Consider the following 24,092-nt stretch of genomic DNA (forward strand, 5'->3'; position numbering starts at 1 on the left):
AAATGATTGCAGGAACATCCGGTTGGACGAGTGGAGTCCCGTATCAGTTCCCTGAACCAATTCAACTACGAGAAGATAGCAGCTGCCCTAGAAGACATAGATGTATCCGTAGACAAGCATTTTCTGCGGATGACCGGTTTGTATCCCCTAGCCCGATGTTATTTACCGGGCCTAGATACTCTGTTGTTGTTTGCATTCGTGGAGCGGTGGCAGCCGGAGACGAACAACTTCCATATGCCGTGGGGAGAGATACCTATCACTCTCCACGATGTCCATATGATTCTAGGTGCCAATGTGGAGGGACGGGTGGTCGCGCCTAGGTATGACGAGGTCATCGAGCGGACAAACTGCGTGTATTTGCTGTCCGAGGTATTAAACCTCGAGTTTGAGGAGATTGACGAGTCATGGAAGCATGGGGGCCCCACATGAAGGATGATACAGGGACAGTTGTTGATGCCCGACACGCCCATGAGACGACGAGTTCAGATATACCTGGTGTTTCTCCTCGGATCAATTTTATTCCCCGACAAGACATGTGATCGGGTGAAGCCGTGGTATATGCACGTGCTCGAGGATTCAGTGCTTGATCAGGTCGGCACGTATTCGTAGGGTTCGGCATGTTTGGCCAATCTATATAGATAGTTGGGTATATGCAGCCGAGCACAGTCGAGGGGCTTGGCGGGTTGCACCACCCTTCTTCAGGTAAATTTTAATATATTTTGTACTTATTTTGTTCATTTTAATGTATTTTAATAAATTTTAATATATTTTGTAAATTTTAATATATTTTAATAATTTTTAATGTCTTTAAATAAAATATTGCAGTGCTGGATATACAAGTATTTCTCGAGATTCCAGCCGCCGGAGGAGAGCGAGCGCTACCGCGAGTTTCAGCCTCGATGCAAGAGGTGGAACGCGCCGCCAAAAGCGGGCACGCTCAAGTATATTCGAGGGTTACTCGACAATATGACAGCGGATGATGTAAGTCTTTTATATTTATGAATTTATATTTTTTTAAATATGAATTTTTCGGTATATGTTTGTAGTTTGTTTAAATATGAATTTTTTGATTTATGTATTTATATTGTTTTCTGTTTAGGTCGAGTGGCTACCGTATGGTCGGGATATACACGAGAGTATCCCTCGTACGTTGTATCATGGCACGATCTAGTACATGTGGGTCGTAGAGCCGTATATGCCTGATCGTTGCGTCCGACAGTTCGGGTGGGTTCAGGATATTCCGCGCGGCTTGATTCTATCGATGGAGCCATGTTCACGCGGTCCCAAAGGAGGTACGTCGTACAAAGTCAACTACCCATTTCCGGGTGAGATGTGGGACATGGTCCAGGCTCATTCCATTCATGCCAACGCAGACAAGACGGTACGACAACGGAGGGAAGTTGACGAGCACTACATGGAGTGGTACACCGATCGGACTCATCTGAAGATCAACAACCCCGACGTAGGCCCGGCTCCAGTGCATCGAGAAAATGTGAGGCCACCAGATCAGCCGGCTTATTACCAAATAGTACGTGCATTGTACCCGATCACCAGGAGCACTGGACAGGACTGGATGCAGCAATTTGCCGATCTACGTGCCGATCTTGGAGATATTATGCAGTCTGCCGCCCGATATATTGGCATCGACCATGGCAACGACAACGACGACGATCATGAGGTGCAGCCACCGAGGAGAGCGAAGCGGTTGTTTATCGGTTTTTTTTGCCAGTTATGTATTTTTATGAACTATTTAATTTTAAAGTTTATTTTTATTATTATTAGGACTGTGCATTTTTATTATTGTTATGACTTATTTAATTTAATAATTTGTTTTTATTTTTATTAGGAACTAATTATTTACTAATCTTGTTTATTATTATTACGAACTATTTAAATTACTAGTTTGTTGTTTTGTATATTAATTCACTAGTTTTATGATTTGAATTTAGAAACTACGTACAATTGAAGCAATTAAAGTATATATTTAGGCTGTGTTTAATAGCCTCTGAATTACCTCTGAATGAATAATTCATCTTATTCGGTAAGCATCACCCAATTTAGCGTGTTTGGCATTCAGCTATGAACTGAACCTCTCACCTGTTATTGATTCGATCAAAATTGTCTGTCTTATTCGTTCAGACATGTCACTGAACATATTCTAGACAAATTTATCCTCATTAAAATTTCATAAATCCAAAAAATCTTCCAAAGCTTTGTATTCAATTGATGATGGGGTCCTCAAGTGTGAACTCATTTATTATCTTCTTTTATTCACCCAATATATTGACACGTATCAATACAATGGAAAAATAATAAAAAGTAAATGAAAATGTGAAATCATTTTTATTATTTTATGATTTTAATTGAATCAATTTATATATTGTATTTTTTTATGATTTTGATTAAATTATTATTTATAAGAAATATACGGTTCTAACATTTAACTATAAGTGCATCTATTATTTTTAGTTGATTAAATTCCATGATTTATTATATGATGTTTTATTGTAAGAAGAAATATTTAATGGTATTAATAATTCATCTAGTCAATTATAAATTTATATATAAGGCTAATACAGTAAAATTACATTATTCAGATGCTAAGTTATCAAACAAATTTGATACTTTAGTATTCAGTACTCGGACAAACTCTTAACTATTCAGAGTTGTATTCAGCATTCAACATTCAGTGTTTAATTCTATCAAACATAGCCAAACAACCTTACAAACAACCTTACAAATTTAATCATTCCAAAAACATAGGTTAAACATATAAAATGCAAAACACAACGCTACAAATTAAAATATTCCAAAACATAAATTAAACATTTAAATGCAAAATTAAAACAAATACAAATTTAAACATAAGTTAAACTTTCAAATACCCGGCAGATGGTTATGATTACCATTACTCACACTCAATCGCCATAAACCATCCTCCGTTGATTTTTTGCCAATTAACCTGAACGGACAAGAACGTTTCTTCAATAGTACGTGTCGTCCAGATTGATATCTTGCACACGTTAAAACATGATATTTTTCTGGTTTACAATGATTAATCAGTCGATGATTATGACTAATTGTTGTGTCTTTTGCCCACATAATTTACGCTTCTCTACTATCACACACAATACCACGTTCAAAGAAGTGACTATGATCGTGAGATTGTTCTCTTAGTTCCTGCATAAATATTTAAAATTAAAAGACAATATTTAAGGGATTTCGTAGAAAAACATACGAAATGTAAACTACAATTCCGTGTAAAAACACACGAAATAAGAGCTTCCATTTCGTAGGTTTTACTATGAAATGTAAGCTTTAATTTCGTATGCTGGTCTACGAAACAAACAACAAACGATTTTAAGATATATTTCGTATAGTATTACACAAAATGAGAGCATATATTTCGTGTGTTATATAACACGAAATGTCTAAAAACGTTAGAAATGAACAAAAAACGCATATTTTCACCTCAAAATCGAAGCCGTTGTCATCCATGTCGATAATACTTGTGCTCTAACTGATATTGGTCGAAAAATTACTCAAATTGAAAAATTTCAAGAATTAAAGGTTGAGAGTGTTTGGGAGGAGTTTTGGATAAGATTTGGAAAAGAAAAAAAAAATGAATTATTTTGCACTGCGAGTGGTAAAAACCGCACTGATAATAGCAAACCCCTTTAAGAAATACTTTAAAATTAGTGGTTTTTGTGCATAAGTCCCCAACCAAGCATCTTTATTATTCTAGGTTTAGGGGATATATATCTTTCACCAATGAGCGAATCTCTTTAATATTTATTATAAATAAAAAAAACATTTATATATATGCCAATATTACCCCCAACCTTTTTATACCCAATTCTTAATTGTAACCCCAATTTAATCAATTTTGTCCACAAAAATTCAATTTTGACCACAAAAATACATTTTTGACTTTTTTTTTTTCAAAAACTTTTTTTTTTCAATTTTTTTTGTTGCCGGAGACCGGCGTTGGATTCCGGTGGTCAACGCCGGTCTCCGGCGTTGACTTTTCGAATTATTTTTATTTTTTTTCTTCCGGATTTTTTTCGCCGGTTTCCGGCGATGATTTTTTTTTTCTTTTCTTTAAGTTTTTTTTTTTTTTTTTTACGTCCGCCGCTAAACGTTGACTGCAATTGTGCTGTCACTGACAGTAAACTAACGTAACTATACTGTCAATGACAGTTAATTAATGTAATTGTACTGCCGTTGACAATAAATTAACGTAATATCATTATTATTTATTTTTTGTTATTTTTTTTCTTTATGATTTGTTGACAAGTCAATGTAATTATATTACTATCGTTGACAGTAAAATAACTGTAAACACAATAATATTACTGTCAACAACATCATTATTATTATTTTTTTTGGGTTTTTTGTTTTGTTTGAGTTATTCACGGAGTAACGTAATAATATTACTGTCTATTATTGTAATATTACTGTAAGCAAAATAATATTACTGTGGTTGACGGTAATTTTACTATTATTATAGTAATATTACTGTCAACTACATCCTGTAAGCAAAATAATATTACTGTGGTTGACGGTAATTTTACTATTATTATAGTAATATTACTGTCAACTACATCAATATTATTATTTTGTTTGCATTTTTTTGTTTGTTTGAGTTATTCACGGAGTAAATAATATTACAGTCTATTATTGTAATATTACTGTGGTTGACGGTAATATTACTGTTGTTGTAGTAATATTACTGTCACTCACGGTAATATTAATTCTTTTGGTTTTTATTATGTTTACATTTGTTGAACGGTTAACATGTAATATTACTCTATTACACAATAATAATGAGTTTTGTTGTGTTAATATTACTGTGCTAGAGATTAATATAACAATACTACTGTGTTAAACTGTAGTTTAGTTAATTTTACTGTGTTTAACAGTAATATAGTTAATATTACTGTCAATCACAGCAATGTTGTTGTTTAAACGAGAAAAAAAATGTTACAGAAAGAAAGGAAAAAAAAATGAAAAAAGTCAACGCCGGAGACCGGCGAAAAAGAAAAATAAAAAAAATTGAAAAGTCAATGCCGGAATCCGGCAGGAAAAAAAAAGTTTTTCAAACAAAAAACTTTTTTGAAAAAAAAAACTTTGGGTCAAAATTGAATAATTTATGAAATTTGGGGTCAAATTGAGGTTAAATTAAGTTAATGATGAAATTAGAGCATATTAAAGTATGATGAACTATTTTAGTCTTTAACAAAAATCTGGATCTTGTATTGACTTATTCGTAAATGAATTTTTTGTGTAGATCTCTTTATGAATAAGTACCCATTAATGGACTTATTTGTAATCACCGCTTAAAATTAAATACGAGACAATTTGAATTGTAACACCATAAAAAGGAATAAAATCTTTAATATTGTAGTATTCAATAACAATATTTTTTAGGGGTAATATGCTATAAGTCCCTCCTAGCAAACCCAATTTGAACTAAATGACAAGTCTAAATCTAATTTTTTAATTAAATCCCTATATTGAAATAATATATGATTCACATCCTTAATTTTTTTTTTAATTCCTATCTTGCCCTTAACCCTAAATATTATAACCCACATATTCACGTTTCTCTCTCAGATCTATTTTTCCTCTTTATTTTTCTGCTCTCTCTTTCTCCGCTCTCTCTGTATCTCGCTCTCTTTCTTCTTTATTTTTCTTCTCTCCCTTTCTTTGCCTCTCTCTGTATCTCGCTCTCTCGGTCTCACTCTCTCTATCTCACTCTCTCAAATTGTTTCTCTCGATCTCAAGCTATGACAATGGAATCGACTATGGTGCTGGATGCGGTGGCATGGGGGGAGAGACGGCGATGGCGGCGGCTGCTGCTCGGGGGAAGCGCTCATGGTGACCCGGTTTTTAGCCATGAGGATGGGGTCGTTGGGCGGCGGTGCTCGGGGTTGGGGAATTGTGTAGGTGGCGCTCGACGTTGGGGGTGGGGATGGGGGACAACGGCAACACAGGTGGGGTTTGTGGCATCTTTAGCGGTGTGGTGATGTTGGCGTCGCAGATCTAGGGTTTGGTGGAGGAGATCTACAATTTGGTGGGGCGGATCTAAGATTTTTCGATTTCATGATCTTCAAGAGATTTTGGTTGATTTGGGTTCAAAATTGTAAATCTAGGTTTTCCAACAGTTACCGGAGCGACGGCTGCAGATCTTGGCCGCTTGGGTTTGAAGGTTGCTGCGTTGACGGCTATGGTTGTGTGTTGTTGGCTGCTAGGGTTTGATAGTATACCGTAGTAGACCATAGAATACCGTAGTATACGTACCATAGTCTACTCTAGTATTACAATAAATAAAAAAAAAAAATATATATATATATATATATATATATATATATATATATATATATATATATATATATATATATATATATATATATATATATATATATATATATATATATATATATTGAATTAACAAAAACGAAAAACAAGTTTAGTTTTGTAATTTTTAATAATATTGTAGAATTGTTTTTTAGTAATAGTGTAAAAACGATAGTACACCATAGAACAACATAGTACACCATAGTGTACTATAGTATTTTTAAAATCTGCTGAATTATTTAACGAAAAGAAGAAAAAAAATCGTAATTTTCAAAAAAAATGTTATAAATGAGGAAAAAAATTATGTATAATAATGTAAAAAATGCATAGTGAAAATTGAAAAAATAAACATGAGTGAAAGGGCATTTTTGGAATGAATTTACTAAAAGATGTGAAGCAAATGTTGAGTTGAGCTTGTCATTTGGTTCTAATTAGTTTTGTCACTAAGGACCTATATCTGAAGACCCCTATTTTTTAAATATAACTTACATTGTACATTTTGTAGGTGGCTAACTGGCTATAGTCTATGCCTAAATCGAGTGGCGTATATTAGAAGAAAATTGGGGATTATTTGAAGAAAATAAACATGATAAAAAACTAAGGGCAAAATAATACACAGTCATCAGTCGACCGATTACGCCGCCCCTCTCTGATCTCCCTCACCACCCACCACTTTTCACTTACAGTAGCAAACGAACGATATTATTTTGGGAATCTCATACTCGATCGGTGATTTGTCTCTGTGAAAGACAAATTTTGCAAGAGTTTCAGTTGGTTGACGATTTAGAAAATGATGAGAGTATATCAATGGCTTCAATCCCATCATCATCATCATCTTTCTGCTGCACTTATGGCAGTAGCAATAGTCGTACTATTACTGTCACCGGCGGCGATAGTTGCGGTGGAAGATGAGAATTCGAATTCTAGGTCAATTATATCTAGATTCCAGGAATACCTGAGAATCAATACTGCTCACCCAAACCCCAGCTACAACGAAGCAGCCGATTTCATCACCTCCGAAGCCAAGTCCCTCTCATTGGACTCCCAAATTTTGGAGTTGGTAAAGGGCAAGCCACTTGTTCTCCTCAAGTGGGCCGGCGAGAACCCTTCTCTCCCATCTATCCTCCTCAATTCCCACACCGACGTCGTGCCTGCTGAGTTCCACAAGTGGGACCACCCCCCTTTCGATGCCCACCTCGATCCCTCCTCCGGCCACATCTACGCCCGTGGCTCTCAAGACATGAAATGCGTTGGCCTTCAGTATCTCGAGGCCATTCGCAACCTCCAGTCTTCCGGCTACCGCCCCCTCCGCACTGTCTACCTCTCCTTTGTCCCCGACGAGGAAATCGGCGGGCACGACGGCGCTGAGCAGTTTGCCGGTTCAGACACTTTCAAGAGTATGAATGTTGGTGTTGTGCTGGACGAGGGGTTGGCTTCGCCCACTGGAAATTACAGGCTGTTCTACGGAGAGAGGTGCCCGTGGTGGCTTGTATTGAAAGCTACAGGGGCCCCCGGTCACGGTGCTAAACTCTACGACAACACTGCCATGGAGAATTTACTCAAGAGCATCGAGACTGTTCGGAGATTCAGGGCCGCTCAATTTGATTTGGTCAAGGCTGGACACAAGGCTGAAGGAGAGGTCATTTCTGTTAATATGGTCTTCTTGAAAGCTGGAACTCCTTCTCCTACTGTGAGTCCCCCCTCTCCATCTAATGCTTTAACTGCCTGCTCCATAACCCATTTATTGCACGATGCTTTTAGTATACATATGATCATTTTCATCCATGGATCGCTTTTTGTTCATTTCATGGCTAACCTTGAGACACGATTTTCATTTCTGCAAGGAGCTACGTACTCATTTAGATGCCAACCCAACCCCCAAAGATGTATTATGATACATAAATTGTGTCTTAGATGCATCTATCTCTAGTTGCATTTCTCATGTCCACAGAATTAGGACTAGAACCTTGCCATTTTCGATCACAATGTTCTTCATTCCTTATTTTCCTTGTGCTCATTTTGAAATTGAAAAATATCACAATATATGTTTCTTACTCGTAGGCCAGTTCTTTTAGTTCTCTGCATTTGATACAGACATACCATTTATTTCATTATTTGGTATGATAAATGGGATGATATATTAATATATTTTAAAAATAAAGCAACACAAGTATGTCAACTAACAATGATCTATTACTTCTTTTTAATTAGTTTTCATGTGTGGCAGGGTTTTGTCATGAATTTGCAACCATCAGAAGCTCAAGCAGGTTTTGATATCCGGGTCCCACCAACCGCAGATGTAGTCTCCTTGGAGAGACGAATTGCAGAGGAATGGGCACCTGCTACACGTAATATGACCTTTGAGGTGATAAAATATACAAAATCATGTTATAATGCATTTTCAGAAAGTATCACCGTTGCTATATTTATTTCCGTATTTATACTTTTCTGTTAATTGTTTTTTTAGCTGCTGAAGTATGTATGCAAGTTAACTTCCTCGCATTCCATGCCTTTGGCTGGCCTAATCACGAAATATTCCTAAAATTTTAAATTTAGTCCTTGAATTTATTTAAACATTTGAATGACTATTGTTCTGATTTTGATCATTAAATTTTCTTCCCCTTAAATTCAATTTTTGTGTGGACAAAAAGGAGTTATATTGTGTAAAAGGTCCTCCATACTTTGATTACTTCTTTCACATGTTGATCACTTGTATTTGATGCAACTATGTAAGTTCAGTCATTCTTTAGGCAATTAAGCAGAAAGGGCCAAATAGTGAAATATCAAAAGATCAAGTATTATGTATAAGATTGGTGTTCAACTGCTTTAAATTTATGGTTGACCATCTCCGTATTTATGATTTGGTATTAACAGTTTTAAGAAATTTCTATGTTTGGATGATCAGCTACCGTTCCTAACAATTTTGTGGAGTTGTGACAGTTCAAGCAGAAGGGATCTATATATGACAAGTTTGGGAAGCAAATTCTTACAGCCTTTGACAGTTCAAACCCTTGGTGGGTACTTTTAGAAGATGCAATAAAAAGTGCCAATGGTGAACTTGGAAAACCTGAGATATTTCCTGCTTCAACAGATGCTCGCTATTTCAGGGAACTTGGGTTACCAGCAATTGGCTTTTCTCCTATGGCAAACACACCAATTCTACTTCATGACCACAACGAGGTGAACATTTTCTTCTTATCTGCTTTGCATGAAGTTAAAGGATCGTGTTAGATATGTTGATATCGTGAATACAGAAAGATAATAGTCTAATCTCCTTTTGGCCTGTGCACACACTATTTGTTGAATTAACCTCAAAATTGTATTTTAGATTTATCCATTTATGTTTCTTCTATTACATTGCTCTGCCCGTGGCAAAATTGTCAATGGTTTTCCTAACTGAACTGGTATTCAATTGAAAGAATTGAAACAAATTATGTAATCGTTTGCTTGCGCAGTTCCTGAACAAGAATGAGTACTTGCGGGGGATTCACATTTACGAGTCAATAATCAAAGCTTATGCATCGTATGTTGAACCTACGAAAGATGAAGATTCCAGGGCGGAGTTGTAAGAAAGGCAAGAAGCTGGATCAGTAAAGACACCACTGTCACTTAATTATATGAAGACCAGCAATACTTTTCCCAGTGAAATTCCAATTAGGCCCTAATCAATTTGTATAGCTTGTTGGCTGACTACCATTTGGACTCTCAAAGTCTCCTTATAATACAGTGGCCGCCTAGTTTTATTAAATTATTATTAGAATTTGGATATTTTCCCCACATTTCAATAATTTAGTGTATTTGATCGTGAAAAAGTTTTTTGGACTTTTCACCAATTTTATTCAAAATGTGTATACTATATAGTATACAGCTTTTGGTGATTTTAATCGTAATTTTTTTTTGGATGTTCCACCAATTTTACCCAAAATCTGTGTACTGTATATATAATATACAGTTTTTTGTGATATTGATCGTGAAAAGGTTTTTTGGGACGATCCACCAATTTTATCAAGAATTTGTGTACTATAGCATACAGTTTTTGGTAATTTTGATTGTGAAATAGTTTTTTTTGACGTTCCCCTAATTTTATCCAAAATCTGTGTACTTATAAGTTATAGTACACCGTCTTTGGTGATTTTGATAGTGAAATAGTTTTCCGGACATTCCATCAATTTTATCCCAAACCTGTGTACAATATAGTATACAACTTTTGGTGATTTTGATCGAGAAATAATTTTTTGGACGTTGCACCAATTTTAACTAAAATCAATGTACTAATAGTATTGATCGTGAAAAAGTCTTTGGTAAGTTCCACCAATTTTACCCAAAATTTGTGTACTATAGCATACAACTTTTGTTGATTTTGATCGTGAAAAGGTTTCTTGGACGTTCCACCAATTTTACTCAAAATTTGTGACTATATAACATACAAATTTTGGTAATTTTGATTGTGAAATAGTTTTTTGGACGTTCCTCCAATTTTACCCAAAATGTGTGTACTATAACGTATATTCTTTAGTGATTTTGTCGTGAAATAGTTTTTTGGACGTTCCACCAAATTTACCCAAAACTTGTGTACTACGGTTTTTGCTGATTATGATCGTGAAATAGTTTTTGGACGTTCTACCAATTTTAACTAAAATATATGTACTATAATATTCAAAGTTTTGGTGATTTTGATTGTGCAATAGTTTTTTGGACGTTGCACCAATTTTAACGAAAATCTGTGTACTATATAGTATACAATATTTGGTGATTTGATCGTAAAAATTTTTTTACACACAGTAAACCGAAAACACACACTAAAAAAATTACACACACTACACCGAAAATACACATTAAAAAATATACACACACTACACCGAAAAACACACACTAAAAAATACATACACAACCGAAAATACACACTAAAAAGAATTACACACACTACACCGAAAACACACACTAAAAAAATATACCGAAAATACACACTAACAAATACACTCACACTACACCGAAAACACACACTAAAAAATACACACACTACACCGAAAACACACACTAGAAAAAATACACACACTACACCAATAGGAAAGAAAAAATAATGCTTAACTCGAAGTTAATGGCGAAAGGAAAGTAAGAATGCTTAGCTTGAGGCTAATGCCAAACGGAAAGTAAGAATACTTAGCACAATCTCATTCCACAAAAAATAAAATAAAAGTAAAAATTAAAATTAAAATTAAAATTAACATAAAAGTTTAAATTAAAAAAATAAAAAAAAAAGTTAAAAAAAATTAAAAAAATATATAAAATAAATAAATATATAAATAAATAATACAAAAAAAAAGCTAATTCCAAAAGAAAAGGTATAATGCTTAGCTCAAAACTCATTCTTAAACGAAAGTAAGAATGCTTGCGAAGCTAAATCCATAAGGAGATGAACAATGCTTAGCTCGAAGCTAATGCGTAAAAGAAAGTAAGAATGCTTAGAAAAAGAAAATTCCATAGGGAAAGGAATAATGCTTAGCTCGAAGCTAATGCCAAAAGAAAAGTAAGAACTCTTAGAACAAGCTAATTCCATAAGGAGAGGAATAATGCATGGCTAAAAGCAAATGGCAAAAGGCGAGTAAGAGTGCTTAGCTCGAAGCGAAGGTAAGAATGCTTAGCACAAGGTAATTCCATAAGGAGTGGAATAATACTTAGCTTTAAGCTAATTCCAAAACGGAAGTAGGATTACTTAGCTAAAAGCTAATGTCAAAAGGAAAGTTAGAATGCTTAGCACAAGCTAATTCCATAAGATGTGGAATAAGGCTTATCTCGAAGATAATGCCAAAATGAATGTAAGAATGTTTAGCACAAGCTAATTCCATAATAAGATGAATAATGCTTAGCTCGAAGCTAATGCCAAAAGGAAAGTAAGAATGCTTAGTTCGAAGCTAATGCAAAAACGAAATTAAGAATGCTTAGCACAAGCTAATTCCATAAGGAGAGGAATGGTTCTTACCTTGAAGCTAATGCGCAAAAGGAAAGTAAGAATGCCTAACACAAGCTAATTCCATAAGGAGCGGAATAATGCATAGTATTAAGCTAATGGCAAAAGGAAAGTATGAATGATTAGCAAAAAGCTAATTCTAAAAGAAAAGTTAGAATGCTGAGCATAAGCTAATTCCATAAGAAAAGGAATAATGCTTAGCTCGACGCTAATGCCAAAAGGAAAGTAAGCATGCTTAGCACAAGCTAATTACACAAGAAGATGAATAATGCTTAGCTCGATGCTAATGCTAAAAGGAAAGTAAGAATGCTTAGCACATGCTAATTCCATAAGAAATGGAATAATGCTTAGCTCGAAGCTAATGCCAAAGGTAAATTAAGAATGCTTAGCTCAAAGGTAATGCCAAAAAGGAAAGTAAGAATGCTTTGCAGAAGAAAATTCTAGAAGGACAAGAAAAATGCATAGCTCGAAACTAGTGCCAAAAGGAAAGTAACGATGCATAGCACAAGCTAATTCCATAAGGAGCGGAATTATACTTAGCTCGAAGCTAATACCAAAAGGAAAGTAGAATGTTTATCTAAAAGCTAATGTCAAAAGGAAAGTAAGAATGCTTAGCAAAAGCTAATTCCCCAAGAATAGGAATAATGATTGGAGAGGAATAATGCTTAGGTTGAAGCTAATGCCAAAAGGAAAGTAAGAATGCATAACACTAGCAAATTTCCATAAGAGAGGAATAATGCTTAGCTCGAACCTAATGCCAAAAGGAAAGTAGGAATGCTGTGCACAAGCTAATTCCTTAAGGAGATGAACAATGTTTAGCTCAAAGCAAATAATGTTGGTTGTAATACCTACACGCAAGTGCACGTATCGTACAAGTACTATAGTGGACAATTAAGTCCGGATATCGATCCCACAAAGAATATTTAACTACTTAATCCTAGACGCTAAATCCTAGCAATTATTATCAAGCCCACCATACACAGTCGAAAGATGAATAATAAACTAAATTAACTAAAGCAAATTAAAACAATAAAAACAACGAAAGCAATTAACTCGAAGATTAATCAGAGAAAACAAGCCTAGGATTTTATTCTCCCCCCTATGTGATTATTAATTCCCCAATTCCTTCAATTATGCAAGTTATTAACTCGGATTATTAACCTGAGATGTTAAATTAATCATAACCTAATAGGAATCAATTTTCGCCACTTTCCCCCATCAGGATTTGTTCTTCGATTGGCCATGTTGGAGTCCGAATTTTGGAATGTTGCGTGAATAAGAATTGTAGCCCTTGAAATTAGTTTTCCAATGCCGCCAAAATCAGCTGATTTTGAGTTCGTATGAGAGAGATATGCTCGAAATGGTGGACAATGCCAAAGCTGTAGCGAGATTCCTTCTTCGAATTTGATTTATTTCCTTATTTGCAATTTTTTCCTTTCTTTTTGATCTTTTTTCCTTCATGGACACCTAATTCTCGTTTTTCACCTATAAGACACAAAATTAATCAATTAAAGCACAAATTTAATTAAATCTAAACAAAAAATACACGCAAAGTAAACGTATTGAGCGTAAAATCTATACTCAACAAATACCAATAGGAAAGTAATAATGCTTAGCTCGAAGCTAATGGCAAAAGGAAAGTGAGAATGCTTAGCCAAGCTAATGCCAAACGGAAAGTAAGAATACTTAGCACAATCAAATTCCATAAGAAAATAAAAGAAAAATGAAAATAAAAATAAAAATAAAAATAAAAATAAAATAAAATAAATAAATATATAAATATATAAAATAAATAAAAATATAAATAAATAATAAAAGAAAAAGCTAATTCCATAAGAAAATGTATAAATCTTAACTCGAAGCTCATGCCAAAACGAAAGTAGGAATGCTTAGCTTGAAGTTCATAACAAAAGCAAAGTAAGAATGTTTAGATCGAAGCTAATGCAAAAGAAAATTAAGAATGTTTAGGTCGAAGCTAATGCCTAACGGAAAGTAAGAATGCTTAGCACATTTTCGTTCCACAAGAAAAAAAAAAAATTAAAAGTTAAAATTAAAACTAAAATAGAAATAAAAGTTAACATAAAAATTTAAATTAAAAAAATACAATAAATTTGAAAATAAATAAATAAATATATAAATAAAAAAAAAAAAAACTAATTCCATAAGAAAATGTATAATGCTTAGCTCCAAGCTCATGCATAAACGAAAGTAGGAATGCTTAGAACAATAGAAGTTCATAAGGCGAGGAATAATGCTTAGCTGGAAGTTAATGCCAAAAGGAAAGTAAGAATTCTAAGCAAAAGCTAATTGCATAAGGAGAGGAATAATGCTTAGCTCAAAACTAATGCAAAAAAGAAAGTAAGAATCCATAGCACAAGCTAATTCCATAAGGAGAGGAATAATGCTTAGCTCGAAGCTAATGCCAAACGGAAAATAAGAATGCTTAGCACAAGGAAATTGCATAAGGACACAAATAATGCTTAGCTCGAAGGTAATGTCAAAAGAAAAGTTAGAATGCTTAGTACAAGCTAATTCCATTAGGAGAGGAAATGCTTAGCTCGAAGCTAATGCTAAAAGGAAAGTATGAATGGTTAGCTCAAAGCTAATGAAAAAGGAAAATAAGAATGCTTAGCACAAGCTAATTCCATTAGGAGGGGAACAATGCTTAGCTCAAAGCTAATGCCAATAGGAAAGTAATAATGCTTAGCTCGAAGCTAATGGCGAATAGAAAGTAAGAATGCTTAGCTCAAAGCTAATGCAAAACGGAAGTAAGAATGCTTAGCACAATCTAATTCCATGAGAAAATAAAATAAAAATAAAAATAAAAATAGAAAAAAATAAATAAAAAATATATAAAATAAATAAATATATAATAAATAATAAAATAAAAGTCTAATTCCATAAGGAAGGGTATAATGCTTAGCTGGAAGCTAATGCCAAAACAAAAGTAGGAATGGTTAGCACATGCTAATTCCAAAAGGAGATGAACAATGCTTAGCTCAAAGCTAATGCGAAAAGGAAAGTAAGAATGCTTAGCTCGAAGCTACTGCCAAAAGGAAAGTAAGAATGCTTAGCACAAGCTAATTCCATAAGCAGAGGAACAATCCTTAGCTCAAAGCTAATGCCAATAGGAAACTAATAATGCTTAGCTCGAAGCTAATGGCAAAATGAATGTAAGAATGCTTAACTCGAAGCTAATGTCATACGGAAAGTAAGAATGCTTAGCACAATCTCATTCCATAAGAAATTAAAATAAAAATTAAAATTAAAATTAGAATGAAAATAAAAAAAATTAATAAATAAATAAATAAAATAAATATATAAACAATATAAATATATAAATATATAAATAAAAAAGCTAAATCCATAAGAAAAATGTATAATGCTTAGCTCGAAACTAATGATAAAATGAAAGTAATAATGCTTAGCACACGCTAATTGCATAAGGAGAGGAACAATGCTTAGCTCGAAGCTAATGCCAAAAGGAAAATAAGAATGCACTGCACAAACAAATTCCATAAGGAGAGGAAGAATGCTTAGCACAAGCTAATTACAAAAGAGAATAAAATAAAATTAGCAAACCAATAACATAAATAAAAAAACTAAAACTGAAAATATATAAAATAAATAAATATAAAATTAATAATAAAAAAAGCTAATTCCATAAGAAGAGGAATAATGCTTAGCTCAATGCTAATGCGAAGCTAATTCTATATGGAGAGGAAGAATGCTTAGCACAAACTAATTTCATAAGAAAAAAAAATAAAAAAAAATAAAACAAATAAAAACACTAAAAATACAAATATATAAAATAAATAAATATAAAATAAGTAATAACAAAGCTAATTCCATAGAAAGAGGAATAATGCTTAGCTCGAAGCTAATGCTAAAAGGAAAGTATGAATGCTTAGCACAAGATAATTCCATAAGGAGAGGAACAATGCTTAGCTCAAAGCTAATGCTAAAAGCAAATAAGACTGCTTACCACAAGCTAATTCCATTAGGAAAAAAAAAAAAAAACTAAAATATATAAAATAAATAATAAAAAAAAGCTAATTCCATAAGAAGATGAAGAATGCTTAGCTCGAAGCTAATGCCAAAAGGAAAGTAAGAATGCGTAGTACAACCTAATTCCATAAGGAGCGGGACATTGCTTAGCTCGAAGCTAATGCCAAAAGGAAATAAGAATGCTTAGCACAAGCTAATCCCATAAGAAAAAAAATAAAAAATAAAAAATAAAAATAAAAATAAAAATAAAACAAATAAAACAAATAATTAAACAAAAAATAAAATATATAAAATAAATAAATATAAAACTAAATAATAAAAAAAGCTAATTCCATAAGAAGTGGAATAATGCTTAGCTCGAAGCTAATGCTAAAAGGAAAGTAAGAATGCTTAGCACAAGCTAATTCCATAAGAAGATGAATAATGCTTAGCTCGAAGCTAATATTAAAAGGAAAGTAAGAATGCTTAGCTCGAAGCTAATGCCAAAACCAAATTAAGAATGCGTAACACAAGCTAATTCCGAAAGGATAGGAATAATGCTTAGCTCGAAGCTAATGCCCAAAAAGAAAGTAAGAATGCATAACAGAAGCTAGTCAGGTATTTTCTATCCTTAAACTTTTCTCTAATTTTGTTGAGGTCAACGAAAATATTAAGTTTGGGGGTGGAAAATATTTATTTTATTTGTCATTTATTTGCGTTTAATTGGCATGCATTAGGTTTTATTTTATTTTAGTTGTTATTATTGCTTTAAAAAAATATTGCTGGAGTCAAATGCATCGCTGAGTTGTAATGATGAGATATGACCAATGTTTGATGATGAGATTGCTTGTTTTGTTGTGATGATGACTAGATGTTTGGTTAGCTTTCGATGCAACGGAACTTTGAAGCGAATTATTGCTAGGAATCACGATTTGTGCATTACTTTTGTTCAGCGCTTTGTCTTTTAAATTTGGAATTAATTTATGCTAGATCATGCTATGTTTAGTTTTAAATTATCTCAATGTGGCTTTTTTGTAATTTCAAAGCTTAGACCAAATTGGTTTAAGGTCAAATATCTAACAACTAACAGCGAGAGCCACATTGAGATAGTTTTTCAAGTGCAGGAAGGCAAATCAATGCAATCGTGAGTAGAAGAGGGTAAAGTGATACCGAACCAAAGTACATGGGGAAAAGTGGAATTTGCCATTTTTTTTCCTTTATTTTTTGTTTCCGGCGGCGGGTCTTCAGAGCTTCGGTTAGCTGACTCGGCATTAGTTAACTTCAATTAGTTGACATTTATTTTTATTTATCTTTTTTTTTTAATTTTGTTTTTCCGGCGGTTGGTCGTCGGAGCTCTGGTAGCTTGACTCGACATTAGTAAATTTCAAAATTAGTTCGACATTTGATTTCTTTGTCTTTTTTTTTTTCCCGACGGCAGGTCGTCGGAACTCTGGTTAGCTGACTCAACATTAGTTAACTTCAACATAAATTGACATTTGACATTCCATTTTTTTTCCTTTATCTTTTTTTTTTTTCTTTTAATTTGTTTCCTGTGGTGGGCTGTTGGAGCTCCGGTAAGCTAATTCAACCTTAGTTAACTTCAACATTAGTTAACTTTAACATTAGTTGACATCTTTTTGTCTTCCAACTGATGTTCGTCGGAGCACTGGTTAGCTGACTCAGAATTAGTTAACTTCAACATTAGTTGAAATATTATTATGTTTTTCTTTTGTTTTTTTTGCAGTGGCGGGTTGTCAAAACTCTGATAAGTTGATTTGCATTACCAAATTACATATTAGCTAACTTCAATATTAGCAGACGTCCAACTTTTTTTCTTTTAACTTATTTTTTCGGTAATGGAACGTTGAAGCTCTGATTAGCTGACTATGCGTTAGTTCACTTTGCATTAGCTAACATCCGACCATCTTTTTTTTTCCGGCGATGGGTATTTAGGGCTCGATTAGCTGAAGCATTAGCTGGCCCCCGACACTTTTAATTTTAATGTTTAAGTTAAGTAATACTAAGTGAACTAATTAATCGGAGATCTAACGATCCGCCGCCGATAAAAAAAAAAAAAATGTCTACCAGTGTAAAAGTTAACTAATGTTGAGTCAGCTAATCAGAGCTCCAACAACCCACCACCGGAGAAAAAAATAAAAGAAAAAAAAATAAAGGAAAAAAAAATGTAATGTCAAATGTCAACTAATGTTGAAGTTAACTAATCACTGGGATGGAGTGACAACTATTAGAATACTTGAAAAAGTATCAGGATTAATTTGATTTGTATATTATTCCGTGATATAAGTCTAGATACAATCTAACTAGAACTTCTAATCTAAATATAATTCTACAATAATCATCTTAATTATATTAACACCACCAAAAATAGATGGAAGATGGTTTGAAGTCCAACAATCTATATGTTGGAACCACGACTGCACTTTGACGAACGATCACGAAACTTGTGGATTGAAGCTCGTACTCTATTTGCTCTCTCTTTCTATAGTTGATGATTAGTTGCAATAATATACACAATAATATGGAGATAGGCAAGGTGAGGCGCGGACTAGGTCGCTCTCTTAAGACGAATTTCACGACCCCTTCTCTAATGAGGTGCAAAAAGGTTCCGATCGTGTCGTCTATGGGATACAACAGCCCAGCCTATCTCTCCGCTGTAACTTCACCGAAATTGCACGTTCGAGTGAAGTAGAAGCTTACACCCGACACACAACAAGAGCTCAAAATATATGTATATAGTATAGATGAAAAGTGTTTCTTTTTCTCTTCACCCATCTCTTGCAAAACCACAAAGTCCCCTTTTTATAGTATAAAACATGACCACCATAAAACCTCTATTTAATATATAATTAAAGGAAAATATTGAGGTTTTATGAGACAAAATAAAGTCTATGGAGGTTTCAAAATATTGTTCTAAATGACCTCATAAATTGGTCAAATAAAATATTTAATAAAATGTTATTTTTATTAAAAAATCCCAACACTATATATATGTCAACTTAAAAGCATGAATGTTTTTTGTTTCTTAACATTTCCGTGCTTCTTGTTATGTCTCTTATAACAAAGTTACACCATGAATTAGCTAGGGTCAACTGCGTAATAACAAAAATGAAAATAATAAATTAACATAGCTTAATAACGTCGTTTAAATATCAAACATATTTTCATGTTCTATATTTATACTAAGGTGAGAGTTTATTTTCTTCTTATTGTAATTTTTTCTACATATTGAAAATTTTAATGTAATTTAATTTGTATAAAACTACATTTGAAGAGCTTTCCAATGGTATATATATATATATATATATATATATATATATATATATATATATATATATATATATATATATATATATATATATATATATATATATATATATATATATATATATAATTTATTTTAAAATAAATAATTTCATTTTAAGTTAAGCATTAGATACCTAAAGTAGTTTCAAATTTTATATTAGTTGGTATAATTTTTATAACGTAAATTCCACTAATTAATAATGTGAACTCAAACTAATTATTACTTACTAATACCAGTAATAATATTTATATTATGTTATATAAAAGTATGATACTATTTTCATTTATTATAATTTATTTCGAAAGTCGAAGTTTATTTTCTTAAATTATTAAATAAAATGTATCTCATAAAACTCATAATAGAGTTTGACATATTATAAACATGTAATATCAAGTTAATTAAGGATTATTTAGATATAAAAAAATAAAATAAAATAAATTACTGATAATCAATATACAAGAAATTTGTCTAGAAATAAGATGAGATAATTGTGAATGACTAAGATTGATTTTAAAATATCGAGGTTAAATAAATTATTAAATTTTATTTACTATCGTTATTTATGCAGTTTATTAGTATAAGTGATAACAGGTTTTAATAATAGTCATGTGGGAACAAAAAAAAAACAAAAAAAAACATAGAAACATAATAAGTTAATAAATGATAATGTATGGTACTTACTTTTTATTAATATAATTTTCATTTCAAGGACCTGTTAATATACTGCAAATTATATATGTTAAATTTTCTTTTTTTCTGGTATCTCAAGTATTCATATAAATAAGTAATCAGGTAAGAATGATTTTCTATTTTTAAATTGAGGGCTCCACGTTTAATGTATTTTTAATATTTTAGATGTAATATATATATATATATATATATATATATATATATATATATATATATATATATATATATATTGATAATGTATTAGATATAATAATTACTCTTATTATATACTCCCTCGTTCCATATTCAGAAACTCATTAAATATGCATAGATTATACTAAACACAAAAATACCCTTGTCATTAGTTATTTTTCAATTAACTAATTAAGGGTGATCATGGACAAAAATTGATAAATTAAAAAAAAAAAGAGGCAATTAATTGAAAAACGGTTTATGAAAATAAAGACAAAGTTAAGTATTAGATGTGGATGATCAAAACTATTTTAAATTTTAGGTCAAAGAAAGAAAGTAAATATAAGGTTGTATACGTATAATTAGACCGAAGGAGGTCAATATAGTTTACTCAACATTTGGTCAGGGATAAAAATATAATTTAAAAAAATAAATAATAAAAAATGAGTTAAGTCTTAGCTACTAACCAAATTCAAGTGATATATGCATAATTTTTCAAATAAGAGGCAGCCTAGCTGTTAATACACCAAATATCGGGCCCTGGTATAGTAAATTTACACTTTCTTTAAGGAACTTGTTAGTAAATTTGACCAGAGCGATAATAACATATGAATAACACGAAAAAAGATTTAATTGTTTCAAACAATATTTATGCAGAGAAATTCAAAATAATGAAAATTATAACTATCACAACAACATAAAAGAAATTCAAGATAACGACAATTATCAACTATCACAACAACATAAAAGAAATTTTAATGTGAGCATTTTCCATACATGAATTAATATATAATAATTTATTTTAGTTATTTTCTTATCGTTTTATATTCTTATTGATTTCAATTTTAGAATAATTTTATTAATTAATCTTAAGTTATATATTAACTATTAAGTAAAATCATACATAATCACGTGTAACACACGTGGTGCTTTCTAGTTCCTACAAAACTTCAAATTTTATTTGGCTTTTTCTGAGGTTGGATTATCTTTCTCGGGCAAACACTCACCAAAGAGCTATGTCCTGTTTGATTTTAAAAATATTACAAATAAGTGATGCTTCAAACAAAGATAGAAACCTAAGAAGTAGAGCCGGAAATTAACATTTTTGAAAATTTCTAATTTGTTTCGACAAGAATACACTTATTACTGATCCGAAGAATTCCAGAATATAATCAGAACTTGAAAATGGATTTGAATCAACATAAAGATTTACAATTCAGTATCTTGTACCAAAAGGTGAAATCTCTCACCCCAGAGTCTCCATCCATTGGTCCGACAAGTATTTGATGAATAATGTAAATCATGGTAACTCGAAATCTCTCACCCCCAGAGTCTCCATCCATTGGCCCGACAAGTATTTGATGAATAATGTAAATCATGGTAACTCAACGACCCGTTAGGGTAGCGGACTCGGACTTGGTGTCCATAAGGAACCAATCCTCATTGGAGTTGAAATTCCCACACTGCGGCTTCCAGGAGTTGATCCTAGGACCTTGTACCAACTTACTACCCCGAAACCAGTTGCACTATAGTTACACCCATCCGGGCTACAATTCAGTATCTTATTTACATTGAACATGTTTTTAGAACAATTTTGAAAGAAAAACTGAACAAATGCTCGTGTCGAATTCTATTTTATCAAAACAAAATCTCGGTTTAATTAGAACCACACTGGATAAAGGTTTTGTTAAGGTTTAACAAAATTTAAAAAGTATAATCTTACTTCCTTTTCATATTTTTTTTTCAAATATTCAGGCCACAAAAACAAGGTTGTCACATTCACTCAATAAAAGAATGGAAGATAATTATGAGGAATTAAGTTCTATTTATCCTTTCTTTTTGGGATGCATAGAGTCTCATAAGTGATCGGTAAATCGAGCATTAAATTAGAATCTTTATATTTCGAGAAGGTTTTATCGCATTTAGCATCCTTGCATTACCTCTACTAGTTACAAACAAAACATCCCATATATAATGAGTATATGCTTTCATTGCAATCTAACGATATCGTTCATCATATCGCGGGAAACAACTTTCAAAAACATTGATGGCGAACAATCAATTAATAACCAACTATCCAAGGTCCAACTTACCATACAAAATCATGGTAATTCAAAATTAAATAAACGAACAAAATACAAAGAACGATAATTCAAAACTAAGCACGCGAAAAGAGAAAAAAAAAGTCTTTGAGAGGATTACGAATAGACTTTCTTCCTCGTTTAAAAAACTGATCAAATGCCATTTTTTTAGTCCTCCAACATAACAAGGCTACCGTTGTACGTCACGAAATTAAGGTAACCTTGATCTTCAACTCCAAGGTACGAAATCGCGTTACTTTCGAAGTGGCATACGGTCAAATCACACTCACCGTCTTCAAATATAATCTCGCCGTTGTTAGTAAACATAATCGGAGTAACGACTTCAGCATCTATTACCACTGTGTATAGTTTCGTCCAAGAACTCACCACTCCGTACTCGTTCATTACCCACAAGTGGCAGTTTTTGTGCCAAGAAAAGTGATCCGACTGATGAAATACAAACATAGCAAGATTCCCTTTATACACTCCAATGTGTTCGACCAAGTCTTCCCCATCGGCTTTATAATTAGGCAATCCTACCTGTCGGAACACCTCTTCTCCCATATGGTACGCCAAAATTACTGGAATACCCTCGTCCCCATCTTTGTGATCCGTCTTCCAATGAACCGAATCACGCATCACAGCTTCCGATTTTAATTCGATCATTTCCCATGGAAAGTGATCCACTTCTATATTCTTCCAAGAATTTGCGACCATTGAATAAACCTCGATTTTATTAGTTGCCTCACCTTCCTCGTCACTTAGGATAACAATCCTAATAATCAAGTAATCGTTTGTCTGTTCGTAATACCCAAACCCTAAAGCAAAATCAACATCACCTCGGGACGATAATTCAACACCATCAAACATTGGGTTAATTACGGTCCTGTATTTTCTAATCGAGGGGTTACACAAATATACAGTGCTACCGAAGCTATTCGCATCAGTGAAGCAGAACACACCGTTACAAGAACCGATTATAATGAAGCTCATATCACGAAACTCGGAAGGAATTTCGAATTCTAGGGCCTGATCGAACGTTTCATCACAAAGTAATGTGAAAGCATGCTCGATGGTACGGTCCAACGGCACATAAAGAAGATAGTCTTTCCCTTTAGCAGCCTGGATTTTAGAATGCTCTTTTACGAACTTTGGGTCGCGGATTATGTTCTTCCACGCTTTGCAGACGCACTGGAACTTGGCTAGGGCTTCGACCGGAAGCATCGACAGGATAACTATCATGATATGAAATGGGAGATCAATTGATTCCATTTTGGCGCGAAAGAATTACAAAAACGGAGAAAGAAAGAACGAACAAAAATCGATTTAACACTGTTCTATTTGTTTATGGAATGGCTATGACTGTTGTTCAATTTGCACAAAAACGAGATATATATAGCACTAGGGTTTGATTGAACAACGATTCTGAATATCGTAAAATGCACTCAACTAGGAATGTAACGATATTTGAAATGCTCGAAAAAAAATGTAATGTTGGCTGCAAATTGTA

General features: G+C 32.8%; 2 protein-coding genes across 2 annotated transcripts; one reads left to right on the forward strand and one right to left on the reverse strand.

Moving 5' to 3' along the window:
- Positions 1-6,874: 6,874 nt before the first annotated feature.
- Positions 6,875-10,205, forward strand: AQI (Peptidase M20/M25/M40 family protein). Its single transcript, XM_012978348.2, has 4 exons — positions 6,875-8,050; positions 8,588-8,725; positions 9,301-9,540; positions 9,816-10,205. Exons 1-4 carry the CDS (start codon positions 7,151-7,153, stop codon positions 9,927-9,929), a joined length of 1,392 nt encoding a protein of 463 aa, XP_012833802.2. The 5' UTR covers positions 6,875-7,150; the 3' UTR covers positions 9,930-10,205.
- A 12,545-nt stretch (positions 10,206-22,750) lies between these two features.
- Positions 22,751-23,854, reverse strand: LOC105954537 (F-box protein CPR1-like). Its single transcript, XM_012978207.2, has one exon. The coding sequence runs from the start codon at positions 23,852-23,854 to the stop codon at positions 22,751-22,753; it is 1,104 nt and encodes a 367-aa protein (XP_012833661.2).
- Between the last annotated feature and the right edge of the window lie 238 nt (positions 23,855-24,092).

Source organism: Erythranthe guttata, chromosome 14 (genome assembly GCF_056151865.1).
Source record: "Erythranthe guttata isolate IM_541 chromosome 14, IM_541, whole genome shotgun sequence".
In the NCBI taxonomy this organism is placed as follows: Eukaryota; Viridiplantae; Streptophyta; class Magnoliopsida; order Lamiales; family Phrymaceae; genus Erythranthe; species Erythranthe guttata.